Source organism: Manis pentadactyla, chromosome 3 (assembly GCF_030020395.1).
Source record: "Manis pentadactyla isolate mManPen7 chromosome 3, mManPen7.hap1, whole genome shotgun sequence".
NCBI lineage: Eukaryota > Metazoa > Chordata > Mammalia > Pholidota > Manidae > Manis > Manis pentadactyla.
Window position 1 is genome coordinate 212089044 of NC_080021.1, and position 25863 is coordinate 212114906.

At 40.4% G+C, this 25863-nt stretch overlaps 1 protein-coding gene across 3 annotated transcripts; it reads left to right on the forward strand.

The window, feature by feature from the left end:
• On the forward strand, positions 1-25700 carry RABEPK (Rab9 effector protein with kelch motifs). 3 transcript variants are annotated; one of them, XM_036913954.2, is made up of 8 exons: positions 1-65; positions 4908-4966; positions 7385-7542; positions 12027-12179; positions 20496-20657; positions 23180-23329; positions 24973-25122; positions 25390-25700. In XM_036913954.2, the coding sequence occupies exons 2-8, from the start codon at positions 4914-4916 to the stop codon at positions 25677-25679; spliced, it is 1116 nt and encodes a 371-aa protein (XP_036769849.1). In that variant the 5' UTR covers positions 1-65; positions 4908-4913; the 3' UTR covers positions 25680-25700. The 3 variants fall into 3 exon arrangements, with proteins under 3 accessions (XP_036769849.1, XP_036769848.1, XP_036769847.1); XM_036913953.2 differs by lacking the exon at positions 1-65 and adding an exon at positions 3654-3727; XM_036913952.2 differs by lacking the exon at positions 1-65 and adding an exon at positions 3777-4160.
• Positions 25701-25863: the final 163 nt, after the last annotated feature.

Consider the following 25863-nt stretch of genomic DNA (forward strand, 5'->3'; position numbering starts at 1 on the left):
CTTTCCCTTCCTCCAGACTTCACCTTTCAGGGACCCAGAGAGGCTTTCAGAGGCAAAACTGCGAAGTAAGTGACTTCAGCCATTCCCTGGTTTCTCACTCCAACCCTTTTAGTTCTTCTCTCAACAGAACATCTTCAGTTAAAAATTAGGTAAGCGTCCGTAGTAACCCATTTGCACTCCTCCGAGGCTTTGTGAAAACCATGCCTAAACCTGTGGCAGAGATGTCGGGCTACCAGTCTTCCAGCCTGGAAGGTAGGGAAACAAATATTAAAGTGTTCTTTATGCTAAATGTTCTTTATGCTAAATGCTATATAGATGCTGTTTTTTACGTTTAATCCTCATAACGATTTATAGAAAGGAAGGCTCAGAGAGGTTAAGTAATTTGCCCAAATTCTTCAGGGAATAGGCATGGAAGCCGAGACTGGAACATAGATCTAACTAGTTTGAATATACTCTAGTGAGGGCAGAGAGTATTCTGTTGTACCCCCAGCGCGAAGAACAAGACCTGGCACTTAGTATACCTTAAATGTTGGTTCATTTAACAGCTATTTATTGAATACCAACTATGTGCCAGGTAGAGTTGTAGGCACTTGGGATATTCAGCAAACAAAATATAGATCCCTATCCTCAGCCTGCAGCAACATTCTTGTAGAGGAGACGGAACATAAAAATAAACATAACAAATAACTGTATAGCACATTACAAAGTGTTAAGTGCTGGGGGAGAGGGGGGGTGCCCAGCAGGGTAAGAGAGATGGGTGAAGCATTTTTAAGAACCAACAAAGAGAAGGGGAAGTCAGCTATGCAGATACTTGAGGGAAACTACAGGGAAGAGCTGATGCAGAGGCCCTAAAATGGAAACATATGTAGAATCTTGTTGTTGGAGCAAGGTAAGAGGAGAAGGAAAGGAGATAAGAGAAAACACTGATTTTTACTTTTAATGTAATGGGAGTTACGGCAGGTTTTGAACCAAAGAGTAAATTCTTTTTAAAGTGATCACTGTGGCTGCTTTATGAGACTATAGGAGACAATGCTTGCAGCTAAGAGACCGGTTGGGAAACTGATATACACTCCAATCGTAGCAGATGTTCAACAAATAATTTGTTGTCCAGGTATTCCTGGACTTGATCTTCCTACTCGGAAGTATATTTGGGGGATATTTGGCTAGACTTAAATGAGGTCTGTGGTGAAGTTCTTTGTATAATTCTTTTAACTGTTCTGTAAGTATAAAATTTTTCAAAGTAAAATTAATTTTTAAAAATTTGTTGCAGAAAGACTCAGCCTTCCAGTGTGATCCTGAACATTAATCTGCCTGCATGCACGTGAGATGTCTCCAGGAGTCATTCCATGTGCAATTTTTAACCAACATGTATTATGTTTTAATGACTCAATACCTTTTAAGTAGTCTTAATATATAATAATCAATGTGAATAAAATGATCCCAATTTAAATGAAATAATATGAAATGTGAAATAAATAAATAAATAAAAATTTGTTGCAGAATGAATCATGTCCACAAACATACATTTCATTATTTATTCAACAAATAATTATATTGTACCTGTGATGTGAATAGGACAGATACGACTCCTCTCTTGTGGCTTATGGTCTGATAGGGAAGACAAACTGTACATAGTAAATGAGCAAGTAATTGCAAAGTATGATTGGTGCTAAAAGGGGAAAGGAGTGGTACTATGAGTAAGAAAATAGTAGTAGAACGGGCCTTCTTTAGGTTGACAATATAGTGGAGGTAAAGTGTGCAGACTCTAGCACGCAATGGCCAGAGTTCAAGTGCAGGCTCTATTACTCACTGTGTGACTTTGGCAAAGTTATTTATCCTTTCTGTGCTTTCGTTCTCTCAGCTCCAATGTGGAAATAATAACAGTGCCTACCTCATATTACTTATAGGTTTATACTGATGGTCTAATAGAGTTAATATTTGGAAAGGGCTTAAAACAATGTCATATACAGAGTAAGTGCAATGTGAATGTTAGCCCTGAGTAGTGGGTAGGCTAGAAAGGATTTTTCTAAAGGAGTAACATTTCAGATTTTAGGGGGAAAAAGTATCAGGATTATGCTCAGAGTTTCTTGGAGAAAAAATTGCAAATGAGGAAAAGACACTACTGTTATTTGACTTTTTTCCCCCAATTAGTCTTTGGAAAGCTGGAAATTCACTTTTCATCTCTGAATCTCAGTAACTGCAAATGAATCTACTCAAGATAAATTTTCAGAATTGGGAAAGAGAACAAAGAGAGTTGGATATGAATGTTCTTTACAAACTATAACATGCTTGAAAGGAAGGTATCACCAGCATCATTCTTCCCTTGCTGATAAGTTAATGAACAGGTAGGTAATGAAAATGAATGGTATCCCTTTCCAGTGAAAATAAGTGGCAGTCCTCACATTACCAGACTGTCTGGAAGTGAAAATCTCCCTCGTGCAGACCCACTTCATTCAGTGATTCTCACTCCTGACATCCACAGCAGATAGAAAGGAGGGAAGCATCTCTCAGATGTTGGGTGAGTTCTTGGAAGAGGTGATAGACACATTGGGTTGTTTGTTACAAGCTGGCCTTTCATCAGTACCATCAAATCCTCTCAACTGTTCCGTGAGGTAGGTATTACAATTCCCTTTCTAAAGATGAGGAAACTAGGACTCAGAGAAGGTGATGAACTTGCCATATGTCAGGATTAGATGGTTAGTGCTGGAGCCTGGATTTGAACCCAGGTATGTCTGTCTGCTTCCCACTATGCTTTGTACTCTAGGAGCTCATGGGGCTTCCTCTATTTCCTAGGACACAACTGGCTTCAGCCCTACTAAGTAAATTGTGGGATCTTCTGAAACAAACATAGGTGAGCCACCTCTCTGTTTTCAGAAAAGCCACAGAGAACCTATGGTTATGAAGGAGACCAGAAGTAATGCAGATGAACATGTCTAAGTCAGGACTGGTGCCCAGAGTTCATTTATAGCTGTGAATAGCCTAACACTTTAGAGAGGACCAGCTCTGTGCCACAATAACCTTACGACAAAAAGTCTTACTGGCTCCATTTTACAGACAGGCAACACTGAGGTGCAGAGAAAAGTAATTTACCCAAAAATAGATACTCCCATTGATGAACTTTTTTATTCCTTGCATTTTTTACAAATGAATGAATACCTAGTTATTTGTTTAACCTCTCGTTAGATTGTACATTACAGGTCAGAGACCATGTTTGTCTTGTTCGCCAAGTGCCTGCCATAGTTACAAGAGCTAATTATAGAGTGAGTCAACTGCCTAAAGCGCCAAAGCTTGAACTGGCCTAAGGACTGCGCCAGGAGATTCCACACCTAGGAAAGCACCTTAACTCTCCCTTTCAGGAACCATTTCTAACTGCCGCTGGAACTGAAAATAATCCTACCCCCTTTAGGATAGCCCAGCTGCCAAAGGAATCTGGGTCCTCCAACTGGACGCCCAGCCCCCGCCATTTCCCTTGTAAATTGTTTCCAAGTATCCCTGACTGACTCCGCTGGGGAAGGAAGGCCCCAGAGGCTGTCGGGCCTGTTCGGTTACCGAGAAACGCACAGCCTGGCCGCCACCCGGGGCCGGGAAGACACCCCCGCCTGCTTCTAAAGGCGCGCCGTGGGGGCGGGGAAGAGGGGAGCGCTCGGCCGCCTAGCTCTTCCAAGGCTCAAGCCCCGCCCCCGAGTGGGGCGGAGCCACGGCCGGGGACCGTCCTGAGCCGCCTCAGGTAACGCGGTGCTGGGCCTGGGGTCTCGCTGCGGAGGGTCTGACGCGATCCCCGGCAGGGCCGGCTGCATCCTTTAGGGACATGGGCCCGGGCCGGGTGGAAGGCGCTGGGAGGGGCGTGCTCGGGCTGCGGCCCGGCCTCACTGACCGTGCAACCAGCCCGTGCTCTGCCGACACTGTCTCCTCCCCCACTGCTGCCACGCGGGGATGGGACTGGGGAATGGGACTGGCGGGGTGGCTGCGGGAAATCCCAGCCCGTGTGAAGTTTACCCCACTGAGCTTTTGGGCTTTGGGGACAGCAGTCGGTGGCTTAGGCTTAAGTTTGGACTTACCCATTCACCTCCCAGAAATCTCATCCATTTTCTTTCTTCATTCATTTATCCCTCACCTCTACTCTATGCCGGGTCCTTTGGTGGATTCTCGGAATGAATCCGGTAGGCTCAGCTCTCTTGGAATTTAGAATCTAGTCCAGAGACTTGTAAATAATTATATTCAGGGTGATCCTTGCAATGATGGTGGCTGAATAGATAATCTTCAGAGGGAGAAGGAAGTAATTTGAGAATTTAAGTGGAAAGCAACAAATCAGGGAAGGTTTTACTGAGGAGGTGACATTTGAACTGGACTTTGCAAGTTGACTAGGAGTATTCTAGGTGACAAGAAGGAAAGAGACATTTCAGATAGGGCAGTCAGCACAGGATACAAGTTATGAAAAGGCCTGCCATGTTAGAGGAACAAGAAATATAGCAAGAACTGCTCAATATAGCAAGAAATTGTGGAGGTGAGTTCCTGGAAAGACAGTTGAGACCAAAAGGCTTTGAATGCTGTGCTGAACTCAGAATTTATCTCAGAGTTCACTACTTCTCAGCCTTTTAAAATGTTTTATCTTTTGATAAACATTTTAGGACCTCTAAAAATTTATTTTGATGCATGCCCCTTCCCCATGAAAATACAGAAAACTTCAAAAAACTTCTGCAGTTGTGTTAAGAAAGTTCTATTATATTTGCCTCCCAAATATAAGCTTTTATCAAAAGGTTGGAAATGCTTATGCCAATTAATCAGGCCCTAGAAATTGGTACATGGACAGGAAAGTTTTTAAAAAGGAAAGGGACCTGATTTGTTCTGTGTTTTAGGTAGAAAAGAATGGTAAATGTCTAAAGAGTGCCTTTCTTTCTCATGCATAGGACACCATGAAGCAGCTGCCAGTCTTGGAGCCTGGAGACAAGCCCAGAAGAGCAACATGGTCTGTAAGGAAGGATTCAGACAGAGAAAAACATGAGTTTTTGTCTCATTTTTATAAGTAGTTTACTAACATATTTGATCATCTAGGAAAAGGGTAGAGATTAAACTGTCTGCAGTTTCTGGCAATTAGACTCATACTGAGATGGTCTTCAGAGGAAAGATAGTGGGGCAATAATTATCACAAAGCAGATGTTGATTTTATTAATATCCACTTAGCAGGAAGAGTAATGCACTGACCATCTGGCATCCTCAGCTTCAACACTGTGTCTTCCCCCAAGCTGTGACTCATTTTTAAGATTTTCAGAGGATTGAATTTGGTTTAAACTGGCTTTCTTGGGTGTTGCTCAACAGACCCTTCATTCAGTAACTGACACTGACCTGACGGGCAGCTGCCATGTTGGTGACAAAGGTATAGAGGTGAATGGTCTCAGTGTAGTGGGGGCTGTACATTGAGCAGGTGATGGTGAGGAAACAGGAGCAGTGGTGAAGTGGGGTTCACAGAAGGTGTGGAGAGGAGGCAGTACTTCCACAGGACCCTGGAGGAGACTCCGATCTGGCTTTCCTGTGTCCACTCCTGCTCTCTACCCAACATAAATCTGATCATGGCAGTCCTTGGTTGGAAACCCTTTTTTATCTCCCCATTCGTCTTCAGATAAAAACCAGAGTCCTTAACATGGCCCACTGGACCCTGCATGATCTGTCCCTGCCTGTCTTTCCAACCTCAAATCCCCTTACCTGTCCTTCGTTCTCTTTCTCTTCCTTAACGTGCCTTGTGAGGTGCCTCTCAGGAACTGTTCGTGCCGGTCTCCCTGCCTAGATCACTCTTCCCCTCCCTTGTTCGTCCTGCTCTGCCCAGCTAACTTTTACTCACACTTCAGCTCTCGGTTCAAATGGTACTTCTTCTGGCAACCTTCTCTGACCACTTCACACCCTCTACCGGTCCTTACAGGGTGACGTCCCCCTATGACATGTTCTCATACTGTATGTCCTGTATATATCCTGTACTCATTTATAGTACAATTGAAATGAAATGGATATTTGTGAATTATCTGTTTGATGTTCCTCATCCTAACTAATCTATAAAGGTTATGAAGGCAGGGAATTTTTTTGTTTCAATCACCATGTACCTGGATGTTTGTGCTCTTGGGTAAGTTATTTGACCTTTCTAAGCCTCGGGTCCTCCACTGTAACACTCAGATGATGATAATAGGACTGTCCTCAAAGGGGTTTTGTGCAGATTAAGTGAAACCAGGGTTGTAATGAAGTTAGCAGCATGCATGGGCCATTGTTAGGAATTTTCCAAGTGATAATGGGACATATGAATCTGGACATCAGAAGAGAGGTCTGGAAAAGAAACAGATTTGAAAATCACTGATGAATATATAGATGAGTGGTAATTGAAGCCATCAGTACAGATAAAATTGATCAAGTAAGCAAACATAGACTGAGGAGAAGAAAAGAGAATCCAAGGATCCTGAGGAATAGGAGAAAGTTGGCAGGAGAAAGGAGTCAGAAGGAAACAAAGATCAGCTAGAAGGTGGGGACAGAACCAGAAGGGAAGATTATAGGGAAGCCAGTTAGGCGAAAAGTACAGGAAGAAGGGAGGAGTCAGGAGTACCAAATGCCAGAGAGGTCAAATAAGACAGGGCCTGAGGAAGAGTGACAGAATTTTCTTTTCCAATCAGAAGCTTGAGGTATGTTTTCTCAGTCAGCTTTCAGAATAAATTTAGAGAGTGAAATGAATAGATCTGGTATTTGATTTTTTTCGAAGTTCTAGCTTTGGCCTCCATCAGCTTTATGAGTAATCTGGGAAAGCTCTTAACATCAATAAATTCAGGAGAATATTACTTGACAGAGGGAAGCATCACTGGCTAGTGGCAAGAGCAGTGGGGCTGTGGGTTCCCATGTGATGGCACATAAAGCTCTAGCCACCATTGGGTCCTTCCCTGCACTATCACAAGACTTCAGCTTTCTCTTCACAGGTAAGAACTATTGCTATAATCATTTTACAAACAAGGAATCAAGGTTCAGAAAGGTTCAGTGACTTTCACAAGGTCACACATCTCGAAAGGACCTGACATGGAACCTGAACCAGTTTTCTGAATTCACAAATCATGCTCATAACTACTGTCCTGTGCCAGGCCATGGGACCTGGACATCCCTGGGCATCAGTTTCCCTACCTATCAAATGGGGACAGCACCAACCCAGTGCACCCCCATTGGGTTAAAGTCAAAGCTTATGTGCAAATGGAAGGTACTGATAATAGTCAGGGAAATGCTGCTTTATTGGATGCAGTTTAAAATGTCTGTATACGTGTAAGACTCTTCATTCAGGTGAATATTTCAAGAGGAATGGAGAGAACACACTACTGCATTTATTCTCCACTTAGGCCTCCTGATTACATCCTCCCTTTGGCAGGTACACCTTGACCCCCACTGGAGACAGCCCCTGTGCTCGGGTTGGCCACAGCTGCTCATATTTACCCCCTGTTGGTGATGCCAAGAGAGGGAAGGTCTTCATCATTGGGGGAGCAGATCCAAACAGGAGCTTCTCAGATGTTCACACCATGGATCTGGGTAAGACCAACAGCTATGAAGCACATGCCCTGTGACAAGAGAGCAGTGCTTTGTGCTGCCAGCCATGACCAGAGCATTCCTAGGAACACCAGTTCACACCAGACAGCAGTGAGAGGCACCTAAGGTCTCAGCAGACCCCTGACACACATCCACCCAACCAATTCCTCATTGTTTTGTATGGAGCCCTGGACATTCAGCTATTCATTCATCAAATATTTTTCTGGGAAACACTGATGACTTCACACCCTCTTCCATCCATATATCCAGTACATCACCAAGTCTGTCCATTGCCACTACTACTATTATAGCCAAAGCATTATTCTCTCCCAACTAGATATGATAACATCCTCCTGTCTGTCTCCCAAGTTCCCCCCTGTATAGTGCATTCACCATACCTAGCCAGACAGTATTGTCTAAAATACACATCTGACCATGTCACTCCCACATTTCAAGCCTTTGCCAACCTCATTTCTTGGCTCTCCCAAACCCACATTTGCTACACTGAGTCCTTCACTTCCTTGAGCACATCTTGAACTCTGGCCTCCAAGCCTTTGTGCACATCATTCCCTCTGCTCAGAAGGCTTCCCTTTCCTTATCATCTGGCTACTGTTCATCTTTCAGACCCCAGATTAAATGGCACATAAATGTCAGCTTTCCCTGATACTTCTGGACTGCTGTAGGCATTGCCACTGTAAAGGAGAAACTCTTCTGCTCTCCTTCTCTCCTCCTGTGTCTCCTCTCAGCACTCATCTCAGTACTTTGCTTCTAGCTGTCAAATATGTGGGTTTTTTTCCCCACACCAAGCAATTCTGCAGCACCTGCTGGGTGTCCTACGACTCAGTTCAGTTCTGACAAGATCTACCTGAAGTTAGCATCAGCTCCCACACCTAAAGGGCTCAGTCCCACAGGACTCCTCTCCCCCCAGCCCTTCGGACACCAGTCACAAGTCCAGATTGTCACCTGTCCTTCTAACCTACCAACTATATACGTCAGAGGTTCCTGTGACCCCCCTCCTCAGGTTCCATTAATTTGCTAGGGTGGCTCACAGAACTTAGGAAAATAGTTTACTTACTAGATTGCCAGTTTATTTATTTATTTTGTGTGTGTGTGTGTGTGAGGGCACCTCTCATATTTATTGATCAAATGGTTGTTAACAACAATAAAATTCTGTATAGGGGACTCAATGCACAGTCATTAATCAACCCCAAGCCTATATCTCAACAGTCTCCAATCTTTTGAAGCATAACAAACAAGTTCTTACATGGTGAACAAGGTCTTATGTAGTGAATAAGTTCTTACATGGTGAACAGTGCAAGGGCAATCATATCACAGAAACTTTCGGTTTTGATCACACATCATGAACTATAAACAATCAAGTCAGATATGATTATTCGTTTGATTTTTATACTTGATTTATATGTGAATCCCACATTTCTCCCTTATTATTATTATTATTTTTTTTTTGAGGGCATCTCTCATATTTATTGATCAAATGGTTGTTAACAACAATAAAATTCTGTATAGGGGAGTCAATGCTCAATGCACAATCATTAATCCACCCCAAGCCTAATTTTCGTCAGTCTCCAATCTTCTGAAGCATAATGAACAAGTTCTTACATGGAGAACAAATTCTTACATAGTGAATAAGTTACATGGTGAACATTACAAGGGCAGTCATCACAGAAACTTTCGGTTTTGCTCATGCATTGTGAACTATAAACAGTTCAAATATGAATACTCATTTGATTTTTATACTTGATTTATATGTGGATACCACATTTCTCTCTTTATTATTATTATTTTTAATAAAATGCTGAAGTGGTAGGTAGATACAAGATAAAGGTAGAAAACATAGTTTAGTGTTGTAAGAGAGCAAATGTAGATGATCAGGTGTGTGCCTGTAGACTATGTGTTAATCCAAGCTAGACAAGGGCAATAAAACATCCACGTATGCAGAAGATTTCTCTCAGAACAGGGGGGGTGAGGTTCTAAGCCTCACCTCTGTTGATCCCCAATTTCTCACCTGATGGCCCCCCTGCGACTGTGCCTGTCTTAGGTTGTTCCTCCCTTGAGGAATCTTACCCGTCTCTGGCTAACCAGTCATCTTCCGAGGCCATACAGGGAAATGTAAAGTTGGTAAATGAGAGAGAAGCCTTATTGTTTGAAAAGGTTAGCTTTTTACTTCTTTGCATATTTATGCCCTGTGGCTTCTATGCCCAGCATTTGTCTTGAGGTATCTTTACCACTTGGAAGAATTATGATACTCGGTAAATTTGATATGAGGCACGAATTCTATTTAAGGGTTGTAATTAGGAAGGAAGAAGAAAAGCTATAGAAGTAGCAGGCGGAAGAAAACATGGGAAGATGGATTATTTCTTTGACATATCTTCTTGTAGAGTAACTTCAGCATGTATAGGTTTTAAACTACTAATTAAATTGCACACACACATTAACATAATAGGAGTACAGTTACATAACCAAAGCATACCTGTAATTACCAGCCATCTCCAGTGAAACCAAGATCCCTTATTATTATTATTATTTTTAATAAAATGCTGAAGTGGTAGGTAGATGCAATATAAAGGTAGAAAACATAATTTAGTACTGTAAGAGGGCAAATGTAGATGATCAGGTCTGTGCCTATAGACTAAGTATTAATCCAAGCTAGACAAGTAGATTGCCAGTTTATTGTAAAAGAGTGTAACTCAGGAACAGCCAGATGGAAGAGATGCAAGGGGCATGGGGCTTCCATGCCCTCTCCAGATGCACCACCCTCCCAGCACCTCCATGCGTTCACTAATATGGAAGCTCTCCTAACCCCTTCTTTTGAATTTTTATCGGAGGTTTCTTTTACAAAAGCAGGATTGATGAAATCACTGGCCATTGGTGATTGATTCAACCTTCATCCTGTCTCCCCACCCCAGAGGAGGGGCAGGGGGGTGGGGAATGGAGGGCAGGCTGGGACTGATGATAGTTCCAGCCCTCTAATTGTGTGGCTGGTTCCTCTGGCAACCCACCCCCATCCTTAACGCCTTTCCAAAAGTCACCTCTTTAACATAAACTCAGGGGCTTTTTACTGAAGACTCGTTTATGGATATTATCACTTACAAAGTTTCAAAGGTTTTAGAAGTTCTTTCCAGTCCTTCTCCCCCTTACAGCGCTTTTCACATGTGATTGTTTCTTGCCTGTCTTCTCCACAAAGGTATAAGCTCCTTAGAAACAGGGAACATGGTTTTCTTACCATTGTCTCCACAGCCACACCATAGCACCTGGCACAGAGTAGGTGCTTTAAAAGTATCTGGATGAAAGAATGAATGAATGAGTGAACAGGGACTACTAGGTACTATACACAACAGTAGAAGAAAACTGGTGACCCACATGCACATTTTGTTAGGTCCATGAAACATTGCTGTTATGGTTTCAGTCTATATTGTTTACCAACCAAATGTGCAGTCTACATATAAAAATTGATGTTGTTTGGCTTCTCTTGGCAATTTTGGAAGATCTGACATCAGTAGGCCTGTACGTCTACATAGCAGCAATTATTTGGAGCTGAGCTGCCACCTATCACTGGGGCTCTCATGCTTCAATTAGCCACATTCCCTCTGCTCTAATGTAGGCATTTGAATTTCTACACTTGTCCTAGGGTATCAAAGGTAAATTAAATCTCTTCCAGCCCTCAAGAAACTCAGTCTGGTTCAGTTATGTCTTTGTTGTGACCTTTAACTAACTTTGTGTCTCTGGCTAACCCATCTAAACCACCTGGGCTTCAGTCCTGTAAAATAAGAATAATAACTTTTTCAGTTGGCAGTTTGGTGATCTAACAAGATAATGCCTGTCAAAGTCCTGTGTGAGTGGTTTACTAACTGAAATAACTAGTAGGTTGTGTGTTATTCTGTGAACCTATTTTATCCCGAAATCATTTAGTTGCAGGTAACAGAAACTCTCTTAAATCGGCAAAAAAGGAGGAGTCCAAGGGCAGAAAATATACCCTAGCCCCAGGAAAGAGTGGAAGGAGGAACTGGGAAACTCAGAAACCATCTACCTCCTCCCTCACACTCTCTGGGGAGATCTGCTTCCCACACATGGTAGAGGATAGCCACTCAAAACCAGGAATCTGTTTGAATTCCAAATTCTCTGGGAGGGAAGATCTGATTGGCCCATTTTGGGTCAAGTGGTTACCTTAGACCCCATCAGCTAAGGCTAGAAAGTCAAGGGGTTGTAGTACAAACAAATCCTCTTGAAGCTACCCCCTGTGGTTGGGAGAGTGGGGACAGTTTCCATATGAGAGGGCATATGGACTAGACACAGTAGAAGTGTCCACTGTAGAACTTTTTGGAGTACTACCACATTCCCTTTAAGCGATCTGATGGTTGTTCACCTATGCTTTTGACCCTCTTCTCCTCTCTACCCACCCCCAAGTTTGTCAACCAATGTATGCACTTGGCAACCTCAGTCTAGGAATGGGGTGAAATGTTTTCTAGGAACACAGTGCTGGGAGTTAGTCGCCTCGGAGGGCCTCTTGCCCCGATATGAGCATGCCAGCTTTGTTCCCCCGTGCACGCCTCACAGCGTCTGGGTGTTTGGAGGTGCTGACCAATCAGGAAATAGAAATTGCCTCCAAGTTCTGAATCCTGGTAAGTAGCCAGAGGTAATTTTATTTGATTATTTATTTTTTGCTGTTCAGTCTTTTTTTTTTTTATTAAGGTATTATTGATAAACACTCTTACGAAAGTTTCACATGAAAAAACAATGTGCTTACTACATTCATCCATATTATCAAGTCCCCACCCATACCCAACTGCAGTCACTGTCCATCTGTGTAGTAAGATGCCACAGATTCGCTATTTGCCTTCTCTGTGCTACCCTGTCTTTCCCATGACCCCCCCACACCATGTGTACTAAACAGAATACCCCTAAATCCCCTTCTCCCTTTTTCCCCACCTGCCCTCCCACACCCCTCCCCTTTGGTAACCTCTAGTCCCTTCTTGGAGTCTGTGAGTCTGCTGCTGTTTTGTTCCTTCAGTTTTGCTTCATTGTTATACTCCACAAATGAAGGAAATAATTTGGCACTTGTCTTTCTCCACCTGGCTTATTTCACTGAGCATAATATCCTCCAGCTCCATCCAAGTTGTTGCAAATGGTAGGATTTGTTTCTTTCTTATGGCTGAATAGTATTCCATTGTGTATATGTACCACATCTTCTTTATCCATTCATCTACTGATGGACACTTAGGTTGCTCCCATATCTTGGCTATTGTAAATAGTGCTGTGATAAACATAGGGGTGCATATGTCTTTTTGAATCTGAGAACTTGTATTCTTTGGGTAAATTCCTAGGAGTGCTATTTCCAAGTCAAATGGTATTTCTATTTTAGTTTTCTGAGGAACCTCCATATTGCTTTCCACACTGGTTGATCTAGCTTGCATTCCTACCAGCAGTGAAGGAGGGTTCCCTTTTCTCCCCATCCTCACCAGCATTTGTTGTTCTTAGTCCTTTCGATGCTGGCCATCCTAACTGGTGTGAGGTGATATCTCATTGTGGTTTTAATTTGCATTTCCCTGATGATTAGTGACGTGGAGCATCTTTTCATGTGTCTGTTGGCCATCTGAATTTCTTCTTTGGAGAATTGTCTCTTCATATCCTCCGCCCATTTTTTAATCAGTTTATTTCCTTTCTGGGTGTTGAGACGTGTGAGTTCTTTATATATTTTGGATGTTAACCCCTTGTTGGATATGTCATTTACAAATATATTCTCTCATACTGTAGGATGCCTTTTTGTTCTGTTGATGGTATCCTTTGCCATACAGAAGCTTTTCAGTTTAATGTAGTCCCATGAATGTGTTCTTTTTTGCTTTTGTTTCCCTTGCTCGAGAAGATGCGTTCTGGAAGAAGTTGCTCATGTTTATATTCAGGAGTTTTTTGCCTATGTTGTCTTCTAAGGGTTTTATAGTTTCATAACTTACATTCAAGTCTTGGATTTATTTCGAGTTTACTTTTGTGTATGGGGTTAAACAATAATCCAGTTTCATTCTCTTGCATGTGGCTGTCCAGTTTTGCCAACACCACCTGTTGAAGAGGCTGTCATTTCCCCATTGTATGTCCATGGTTCCTTTATCATATATTAATTGACCATATAGGGTTGGGTTTATATCAGGGCTCTCTAGTCTGTTCATTGGTCTGTTGTTCTGTTCTTGTGCCAGTACCAAATTGTCTTGATTACTGTGGCTTTGTAGTAGAGCTTGAAGTCGGGGAGCATAATACCCCCAGCTTTATTCCTCTTTCTCAGGATTGCTTTGGCTATTCATGGTCTTTTGTGGTTCCATATGAATTGTAGAATGATTTTCTCTGGTTCGCTAAGGAATGCTGTTGGTATTTTGATAGGGATTGCATTGAATCTGTTGATTGCTTTAAGCAGGATGGCCATTTTGACAATATTAATTCTTCCTATCCATGAGCATGGGATGTGTTTCCATTTATTGGTATCTTCTTTAATATCTCTGCTAAATGTCTTGTAGTTTTCAGAGTACAGGTCTTTCACTTCCTTGGTAAGGTTTATTCCTAGGTTATTTTATTCTTTTTGATGCAATTGTGAACGGAATTGTTTTCCTGATTTCTCTTTCTGCTAGTTTATCATTAGTGTATAGGAATGCAACAGATTTCTGTGTATTAATTTTGTATCCTGCAACTTTGCTGAATTCATATATTAGATCTAGTAGTTTTGGAGTGGATTCTTTAGGGTTTTTTAAGTACAATATCATGTCATCTGCAAACAGTGACAGTTTAACTTCTTCTTTACCAATCTGGATGCCTTTTATTTCTTTGTGTTATCTAATTGCTGTGGCTAGGACCTCCAGAACTATGTTGAATAAAAGTGGAGAGAGTGGGCATCCTTGTCTTGTTCCCAATATTAAAGGAAAGGCTTTCAGCTTCTAGCTGTTATGTATGATGTTGGCTGTGGGTTTGTCATATATGGCCTTTATTATGTTGAGGTACTTGCCCTCTATACCCATTTTGTTGAGAGTTTTTATCATGAATGAATATTGATTTTTGTCAAATGCTTTTTCGGCATCTATGGAGATGATCATTTGGTTTTTGTCCTTTTTGTTGATGTGTATGATGTTGATGGATTTTCTAATATTGTACTATCCTTGCATCACTGGAATAAATCCTACTTGATCATGATGGATGATCTTTTTGATATATTTTTGAATTTGGTTTGCTAATATTTTGTTGAGTATTTTTGCATCTATGTTCATCAGAGATATTGGTCTGTAATTTTCTTTTTTTGTGGTGTCTTTGCCTGGTTTTGGTATTAGAGTGATGCTGGCCTGATAAAATGAGTTTGGAAGTATTCCCTCCTCTTCTACTTTTTGGAATACTTTAAGGAGGGTGATTATTAGGTCTTCACTTAATATTTGATAAAATTCAGCTGTGAAGCCATCAGGTCCATGAGTTTTGTTCTTAGGGAGTTTTTTGATTACTAATTGAATTTCCTTGCTGGTAATTGGTCTGTTCAGATTTTCTGTTTCTTTCTGGGTCAGCCTTGGAAGGTTGTATTTTTCTAGAAAGTTGTCCATTTCTTCTAGGTTATCCAATTTGTTAGCATGTAATTTTTCATACTATTCTCTAATAATTCTTTGTATTTCTGTGGTGTCCATAGTGATTTTTCCTTTCTCATTTCTGATTCTGTTTATGTGCATAGACTCTCTTTTTTTCTTGGCAAGTCTGGCTAGGGGTCCATCTATTTTGTTTATTTTCTCAAGGAACCAACTCTTGCTTTCGTTAATTCTGTCTATTGTTTTATTCTTCTTGATTTTATTTATTTCTGCTCTAACCTTTATTATGTCCCTCCTTCTACTGACTTTGGGCCTCATTTGCTCTTCTTTTTCTAGTTTTGTTAATTGTGAGGTTAGACTGTTCGTATGGGATTGTTGTTCTTTCCTGAGGTAGGCCTGTATTGCAGTATAGTTCGCTCTTAGAATGGCCTTCACTGCATCCCACAGATTTTGCAGTGTTGAATTATTGTTGTCATTTGTCTCCATATATTGCTTGATCTCTGTTTTTATTTGGTCATTGATCCATTTGTTATTTAGGAGCATGTTGTGAAACCTCCATGTGTTTGTGGGATTTTTCATTTTCTTTGCATAATTTATTTCTAGTTTCATACCTTTGTGATCTAAGAAGCTGGTTGGTACAATTTCAATCTTTTTGAATTTACTGAGGCTCTTTTTGTGGCCTAGTATATGATATCTACTCTTGAAAATGTTCCATGTGCACTTGAGAAGAATGTGTGTTCTGCTTGTTTTGGGTGTAGAGTTCTGTAGATGTCTGTTAGGTCCATTTATTCTAATGTGTTGTTCAGTGCCTCTGTCTCCTTACTTACTTTCTGTCTGATTGATGTGTCCTTTGGAGTGAGTGGAGTGTTGAAGATGCCTAGAATGAATGCATTGCATTCTATTTCCCCTTTCAATTCTGTTAGTATTTGTTTCACATATGTAGGTGCTCCTGTGTTGGGTGCATAGATATTTATAGTGGTTATATCTTCTTGTTGGATTGACCCCTTTATCATTATGTAATGGCTTTCTTTGTCTCTTGTGACTTTTTTTGTTTTGAAATCTATTTTGTCTGATACAAGTACTGCAACTCCTGCTTTTTTCTGCCTATTAGTTGCATGAAATATCTTTTTCCATCCCTTCCCTTTTAGTCTATGTATGTCTTTGGGTTTAAAATGAGTCTCTTTTAGGCAGCATATAGATGAGTCTTGTTTTTTAATCCATGCAGTGGCTCTCTGTCTTTTGATTGGTTCATTCAGACCATTGACATTTAGGGTGATTATCGATAAGTATGTACTTATTGCCATTGCAGGGTTTAGATTCATGGTTACCAAAGATTCAAGGTTAACTTCCTTACTATATGAGAGTTTAACTTAACTTAGTATGCTATTACAAACACAATCCAAAGGTTCTTTTTTTCTCCTCCTTTTTCTTCCTCCTTCATTCTTTAAATATTAGGTATCATATTCTGTACTCTTTGTCAGTCCTTTGATTGACTTTGGGGGTTGTTGATTTAATTTTGCATTTGCTTATTAATTAACTGTTCTACTTTCTTTACTGTTGTTTTATTACCTCTGGTGACAGCTATTAAACCTTAAGAACACTTCCATCTAGAGCAGTCCCTCCAAAATACACTGTAGAGACGGTTTTTGGGAGGTAAATTCTTTCAGGTTTTGCTAATGTGGCAATTGTTTAATCCCTCCTTCAAATTTAAGTGATAATCTTGCCAGATAAAGTATTCTTCATTGAGGCCCTTCTGCTTCATTGCATTAAATACCCCATGCCACTCCCTTCTTGCCTGTAAGGTTTCTGCTGAGAAGTCTGATGATAGCCTTAATGGGCTTTTCAGAGGTAATTTTATTTACCTAATAAAATAAATAATTCCAATTCCAATACAAAAACCTGTTTGGATTATACTGAATAATCCATTTAATATTTGTGTCCTCATTGGAAGTAGGAATTTTAACGTCTAGCAGAATCTGAAAATAACAGAATTGCATTTTGTTTTCATGGCAACATGTACAATGATCAACTTCATAAAAAAGAAAGCTGAAAGAGACTTCAGAGAACAGCTGTGCTAAATGGGCCACCCAGGTCCAGGGAAAGTGACTTTCCTAAAGTCACTGACAAGTCCATGACTGAACTAGGCTAGAACCTTATCACCTAGATTAGTAGTCTCAAATGGGGGTTATTGTCCAATGGATTGTCCAAAGGTCATGACTGGAAACATTTTAGGTCATCACAACTTGAGGCTGGATTGAGGTTGCTACTGTGTCTTGTTGAGTAGAGGCCAGAGATGCTACTATACATCCTGTTATGCACAAGACAGGCCCCCAGTAACAAGTTACCTGGTCTAAAATGTCAATAGTGCCAAAATTAAGAAACCCTGACCTAGATCCCCCTAGTAGGTTTCTTTTAGCCCAAAAGTGCAAAGTTGCTAATGAGTCTCACTGGCAGTTTTATTACAGAGGAAGCAATTTGGGAATATCTCTGCTCAGAGAATGTTGTTGAACCACCAATTGATGATGATATGTCTGTTTGTCAGTTAAAAAATTTTTGTTGTTGTCTTATTATAAATAATAATTTATATTATGAATATAATTTATAATTTTAATTACATTAGATTTATTATATATAATATAAATCTGTATTATATTGGAACTATAAATACATAGTTTATCAGTTTTTAATTTATAAATATAATTTATATTCATTGTAAAACATTTGAAAAGTGTAAATATGTGAACAAAAATCATCCACAATCCTGTGACATTAAGGCTATTAACATTTTTGTGTACTTCCTGTCCTTTCTCTGCATTTTATAAGCCCAAGATCATACTTTTCCAACACTACACTGTTGTACCTTTATCTTTTTAATTTCATAATTACCACAAAAATTATTTCCTATTTACAGTGCTTTGTTAACACCATTTTTAGTGGCTGTATTATACTCCATTTTATGACAATACCATAATTTAGGTTGTTTTCAGATTTTTGCCATTATGAATGACAAAGCAGTGAGCATCTTTTTTTAGAAGTCATTGTTTATATGTCAGATTATTTTCTTAGAATCCATTCCCAGAAATAAACATATTAAGTAAAATGCTATGAACTTTACAGCTTTTGATACATGCTACCCAGTTGCTTTCCAGAAAGATTGTCCAGCTTATCCTCTCTGTAGCTGTGTTTAATAATGCTTGTTTCACTCCTGACATGCATTGAATTTATCATTTTTAAACACTTCTAGTTTGATAGGCAAAAAACTTGTATCTGATTTTTTAAATATGCATATTGTTAATTACAAATAACCTGGTCATTTTTCACCTAACAGTCAACTCTTGTCCGGCTTCTTAATTGTCAATATTCTATGCTTTGATAGAAGCCTAGTTGGCTTCTATCACTTTGGGATAGTGATAGTTCCTATCTTTTTAAGTTTGGCAATGATTTAAATTAACTCAATATCTTGCACATAGTTAAAGCTCAGTAATTATTGTTGTGGTTGATGTAGCTGTGGTTTGGCAGATGGAATCAGTTCTGGAGTCCTGGCCTTTTGATTTTCAGTAATGGCATCCATTTAGCTAACATACAGTGAGAATTTGGAAAGCCTCTGTCAAAGGAATTGGTTTTCATTTGCAACATCGTGGATGGACCTAAAGGGTTTTATGCTAAGTAAAATAAGCCAGGTGGAGAAAAACAGGTAGCATATGATTTCACTTATTTGTGGAATCTAAAAACAAAACAAAGTGAACAAAATAGCAGTAGACTCATATATACACTGAGAAGTGATTGGTGGTTACCATGGGGGAGGGGTTGGGGTGGGTGGGTGCGGTGTGTGCAGGGGATAAAGGGGCAGGAAAAAATCTCATTCATAATATAGGTTGGTCACAGGGATGGATGTGCAGCATGAGAATACGGTCAATGATTCTGTATCAACTTTCTATATTGACAGATAGTAACTCCACTAGTTGGAATGAGGATTTAATAATGCGTGCAAGTGTTGAACCGCTGTGTTGTATACTTGAAACTAAAATAATATTGTTTATCAACTATACTTCAATAAAAAGAAACACACTTTTAAAAAATAACAACAAAAGAATTGGTTTTCCACCATATCATTTTTCTCTCCTAGAAAGTATAATTTGACACTGTGCCTAAGAAATCATTAGTTGCTTTTGTTCCTGAGGCAAGTGGCTTAGGACTCTTTGTGATTATCTGTGCTGGCTTTTAACTTGGCAGGAGCACAAACCCTGATCCTCTGACCCTGGAGGTCATGTACCTTCTAACTCCCCCTAAGATCCAAAAGCTTTCCAAGATCTGTAACCACAGAGACAATTACATTTTGCTTTGGATACAGGCTGAGATTTGTTTGGTATCCAGGTTCATGTTTGAGTTCCACACGTCTTACAAGCGCTTCATGTGGCCCTTTACCAAAGGCCCCAAATTTCCCAGGAAAGAATTATTTCCCAGTGGGTAGTGGTGGAATGAGTACGGGAGTCTTGATATGTCTGAATTCAAACTGCTGCTCTGCTACTCACAAGTCCCGGGACCTGAGGGAGAGGATTTACATTTTCTGAGCTTCATTTCCCTCATCTGCAAAGTGGGGAGACTTTCCACCCATCTCCCAGGGCCGAGTAAGGGTAGTGGGGATGGCAGAGTGCTCAGGGCAGTGATTCTGTATGAGCAAGGTGCTCAGTTAATGCATCTGTTTCTATAAAATTATGTTTCATTCTAAAAAAAAATAAGCTGTTTTATACCTACGCAGGTGGGGAAATTGTGTTCTCAAGTCCAAAGAGTGGAAAATACATGGATCTTGGTGTTATTGAAATAGAATTTGAATCCCAACTCAGCCATTTATTAGCCATGTCACCTTAAACAAGCGACCTCATCTATCTCTGCTTCAATTCCCTTGTCTATAAAATGGAGAAACAATATTTACTTAGCACTTACTGTTGAGTAGGGGACTGTTATTACTGCTACTGAAACTGTGATAACATTGTCTACTTTCTTTTAACGGCCATATTTCCTGGGAAATTTGGCACATTTGGTTCTAGCTTCTAGTGGGAATGAACTGTTGCAAATGTTGAGCTCCTTTGAATGCACACAGAGCAGGGTAGTGAGCAAAGTGGAAGAGGGTTCAGAGAGGATATTTGAAGTCCTCCAAAAACAGATTGACCTCATTCTTAATTGCACTTGCAACTTCAGTCTTCAGGATTTGACTCTTATCTATTCTAAGTATTGCCCCCTAGCCTCCTTGACTTTAGTGACGAGATCCCTGCCTAGACTTACACTGTCCTCCTCAGGAATTGGGGTTTGGAAGGTGACCCTGTCCAGCCCCAGAGTCAAGGTCAGAGGACCCTCAAACTGGGTGTTTTAGGGCCTGTTTTTTCCTTGGACCAGAAACCAGGACTTGGACCATACCAGAGGTGACCAACCTGCCACCATCCCCAAGAACATTTCACACATCTTCGGCAGCCATTGGAAACCAGCTGTATGTCTTTGGAGGTGGAGAGAGAGGTGCCCAGCCCGTGCAGGATGTGAAACTTCATGTGTTTGATGCAAGTATGGACTGGTGGTGCATCTCGGGGCTGCCACTTACCTGTTCAGGGTCATCCCTGCCTGCAGCTTACCTGATGTAGGAAGCAGAGGTTAGAAAATGATGCCCTGGCTTTGTGTCTCACTTCTAGACATCTTTGGTATATTCCTTAGTTGATACCTTCTTCCCACAGCAAAATTTGCATTTGAACAGATATAAACGATCAATTTTAAAAAATTTAAACTTAGTTTATAAAGTAAAAAAGTAAAAGTTTCGCCTTTAGCCTTCAGCCTTCAGCCTCTCCTTCCCACGCTCCGGACAGAGGTAAACACTGTTAAGCAGTTCCCAGTGTTTCCTTCTAGACTTTCTTATGCACTTAATCATACATACCTGTACATATGTGAATTTTCTATGAATTTGGAAATTATGTGAAAACTTTAAACACGTGTGGAATTAAATTATATATACTGTTCCACAGCTTTTGCAAGGCTAAGGGTAGATCTTAGGTAGCTGAAAGCCTGAACTTCCAAGCTGCACACCATGGACTCAGGACTAGATCTGATGCATACTTTCTATATTACTTTCAACAGGTTACTTAATCTTGCTAAGTCTTAGTTTGCTGATCTGTAAAATAGAGTAATAGCACCTATCACAAAAAGTTGGAAAGGTTAAATGAGATCATGTGATATGATGCATGGCACATAGTAAGCATCTAATATATATGAACTGTGTTATTATTATTATTCCTTCATTTAATTATACATCATAGATGTCTTCTAAGTCAGTACCAATTTCTTTGCAAAGCATATCCTCCTGTGTGTATTCTTTATTCATCCATTTTTCTGCCGATTGACATTTTGCTGACAGTGTTGCAGTGAACATGCATGTCAATTCTTAGATACATTATAAACATTTGTATGGAAGAGTTGCTGAGAAGTGGAATTACTAGGTCAAAATGGTGTAAACATTTAAAATTGTGAGACCTCTTGCCAAATTGTTGTCTAGCAAATGTCTATTTACATTTCTTCCTCTTGGTAGTGAGAATTTATGAGTAATACTTTACAAATAATCTGACAAATACAATTTTCATATGTATTTTTCAGGAACTATGCAGCCTTTTTTTGATAAAATGCCATAAGCAAAATTTTAAACTCATAAAGTAAAACTGGAAGAATTGAGACACATCACATTATGACTTTTCTCTTTCCAGGAAGAATTGGTTTTGTGATTCTCCTAAAGCAATTTTTAAGATGTTAAATAATATTTGTTTGGGACATGTAAAACTCTAAGGAAGGAAAAAAGAAATGTGTATCTATGTACGCTCTAAGTGTATGTGTGATATATATATATATGTATATATCACCACCAAATTATTAACATCTCAGTGCATTTCCAGTCTTTTTTTTTAATAGCAGATAATTCTATATATAATATTTGTATCCCATATTTTTCACTTAAGCATTTCCACTGTAACCACAAAGTCTTCACATTTTTAATGAATGTATGTTATTCTATCATGACCATAGCAATAATAACCATTCACCTGCAGGTAGACTTAATCTATTTCCAATTCTTCTGTATTACAGACAATGCCATGATGAATATATTTGGACATAAACCTTTTCAGATTATTTCTCTTGTCCTTGGAACACTGGGGTCTCCTTATGTAACCTGCAGGCGTGCCACAGCAGTAGTTCAAAGATAAATTGTTTGACAGGCTTTTGTCTCAAATGGTTTTTGCAACATTCCTTTAAGACTTTTCTGCTTTGTTGCAATGATTGATTATTGTTCTCAAATTCTATATATGCACAACTTTGAAGACGTGAAGGGTCACCAGCAGGTAGAGCACATCTGTGCTATTAGGATAATAATGTATTAATTTCTGAGGAATTGGATACTTTCCCTGTGCCTGTGCTTTATGTACATTATCTTACTTAACCCATGCTTCAACTTTGAGAGGTAGGTGTTATCTTTAACTCCATTTTACAAGTGTAGAAACTAAAGCTTGGAGAATTAACTAGTGCACGTACACATAGTTGTTCAGTGAAGTAACCTATTTTAACTCCAGATCCTTTGTTCTAACCATTAACTTACACTGCCACTTCAGAAGGCCCTGCTAACTTTAAAATAGTCTATTTCCTTCCACATGCTTCCAGCAAGTCGATAAGGATATTGTCTTGAAAAAAGAAGATTCTGAAGGTCTGTCAGGGAAGCAGCAGATTCATTCTTTTTAACTTGGGGGCAGTTCTAGGTTGAAACTAAGGGAGGTCTTTTTAATTCAAAGCAAAGAAGGCTTTCCTACTGCCCGATAGTAGAAGGGGCAGATGTATCGGGTAGTGACTGCTGCAGCCCCCAGATGTGTCTAGGCAGGGGCTGTACAGGCTGTTGAGGGAGGGAGGCCTGAATTGGGTTGGTGAGTTGGAGTGAATGACCCCAGTGTCACTTTCTGTTGAAGCATTTCTCCTTGCGAGGAAGTGAGGCTTGAATGTATTTCCCATGTTCTTGCTTTGTAGCTTTGTTGTCTGATGTCAGTGAATTACTTTTCCAGACACTCTGACCTGGTCACAGCCAGAGACACTTGGAAAACCTCCATCCCCCCGGCACGGTCATGTAATGGTAGCAGCAGGGACAAAACTGTTCATCCATGGAGGTTTGGCAGGGGACAAGTTCTATGATGATCTCCATTGCATTGATATAAGTAAGTAGTATGGAGGGCATGGGGGTTTGTCTGCTTCAAATTAAATGAAATGTGCTTTGATGGAATATAGCCTTGCTCTTAGGTTTGGGTAACTTGACCAGCCAGCAAAATCTTCACTAAACTGTGTCAAATGTACCTGAATAGTAGTAATAAACAATAATGGCAATAAAAGCAGTCATTTCCTGAGCACTTGCTATTTACCCAGCCATTATCTCTTATCCTTCCAACAACTCTGCTCTTTCATTAAAATTCATTATGCTTTCTGTTCCCTAACTTCTACAGTGTGTCTGGTGGTAGTTGACCAGAACTGGCATGCTGAGTAGTTAAAAACATTAGGAAGAGGAAAGTTAGGGAAAACCTGACCATTGCCTTTATGTGTCTGAAGGGCTGACATGCACTAGAGCCTGGACTCATTTGGGGTCATTCTATCACACTGTGAGCTCTTTGGGGCAGGGACTTTGTCTCTTTTGTTCCCAGTGTATTTCCAGCAGTTAACACAGTGTCTGGCAGATCATAAATGATGAGTTCACATCTGCTAATCACTGGACAAACAAATGAACATGTTCTGCATTGCTCCAGACCGCAAGAATTGGAACAATGGGCAGAAGGCAAGAGACCTGTTGTGCAGCGGACTGAGCCACCTTGCCAAACAATGGGCCCTGTAGCTTGGTGACATCTGAAGCCTGGCAACACTGGCTGGGATTCCTGCATTGGCTAGAGTTTTGGCTGGACGGGGTGATTCTCCCTTCCACCTCAGATCCTGGGGTCCTGTGTTGAGTTGACAGACAGAAAAATAACTTCACAGAAGTGTTCTTTGAAGGCAGGCAAATGGGGTTTTAATATTTTTAAAAAGAAGGTCCTTTTCTCTTATGCTGAGAACTACTTCCTGTTTTTCTTCCTTACCCATGTAGTTCTCTAAACCTAAAATCCAATCATATCCTACTTCATCTCAACGCTTGCTCAAAGAGATGCAAATATCCGTGCAGAAATAGGTTGGAGGCAGGTGCTGAGACAGCACATTATGGTATAGAGAACATAGGTTTTGGAGTCAAACCTGAGTATCATTCTAGCCCTGTCTGCCACTTGCTAGTTGGGGGATCTCAGACAAGTCTCTTTTCCTCCCTAATTCCTCTTCCCTCACATGTAAGAAAGAGGATAGGCAGAAGTAATAGCAACTTCATTGGGCTGTTACATGAGAATTAGGTAAGCAAGATACTTCCAGTATTTAGCCAGAAATCACAAAGTTGCTTTCTAAGGAACTGTTCTAAAAAAATCCGCACACACACACACACACACACAAACACACACACTCACATACACAACAAACACTTGGAACCTCACCTAAATTCTGGGCTCCGAAATAATTAATGATGATGGTCACCTAAGGTATACATTCCTGTGTGCTTGGAAGACCACCACCGTCAGCATCACCTGGGAGGCTTAGTCCCTCCCTCCCTGGAATACCCCAACAGAGTCTCAAGCTCACCCAGGTAATTTTTACGTGCACTAAACCTTGCAAAGTTACCTCTCAGAGCTCTTGGTAAATGACATTCAATGACTGGTTTGCAAACTAGAGGAGTCTGGTAGTTAAGTTTGAGACCACATCTAGACTACTGTTGTACCCACACTTTCTCTCTTGGCAGGTGACATGAAGTGGCAGCAGCTCAGTCCCACTGGGGCAGCTCCCATTGGCTGTGCTGCCCACTCAGCTGTGACCATGGGGAAACATGTATATGTCTTCGGAGGGATGACTCCCACGGGAGCCCTGGACACAATGTACCAGTATCACACAGGTGAGGTGTTCACTGTGGGTGGGTCTTTCAACAGCTGACCATTTTCTTAAGTATCACAGTGCTTTGGCTCTTCAATTTAGTCCCTTCACACTTAAATCCAAAGGAATAGAAACCAAACTTTAAGGGAATGACATCATCAAAACAGTAACACTGTCATTAATTTTTTTATTTCCCGTTTCTGTTAGGGCTCAGGTGATACAGCAGATCACTGAACATTTCTGGAAATTTCTTAACACAGAGCTTTTGTTTTTTCCTCCCCTAACATAGAAAAGCAGCACTGGACCTTGCTTAAATTTGATACTTTTCTGCCCCCTGGACGATTGGACCATTCCATGTGTATCATTCCATGGCCAGTGATGTCTGCTTCTGAGAAAAATTCAAATTCTACCACTGTGAACTGTGATGCTGAGAAAGGGGATTCCACTGACAAAGGAGTGACTCAGGGTGGTGACTCACACGAGGAAAATCACACTAACACGCTGCTCTGTTTTGTGTTTGGTGGGATGAATACAGAAGGGGAAATCTATGATGATTGTATTGTGACTGTAGTTGACTAATAAAACCCACATTTAAAAAAGTGTTTAAATGTCAATTACTTTCAGAAAAAGTTAGATAAAAAATGAACCTTGGCTGTCTCATAACTCCAAAATATTTTCTGTACTATTATATTCTTGTTCCTAACTACTTTGGTAGGTACATAAATGACCTGGGTAGCCCAGTGCAAAAACCTCTTAAAGGGGT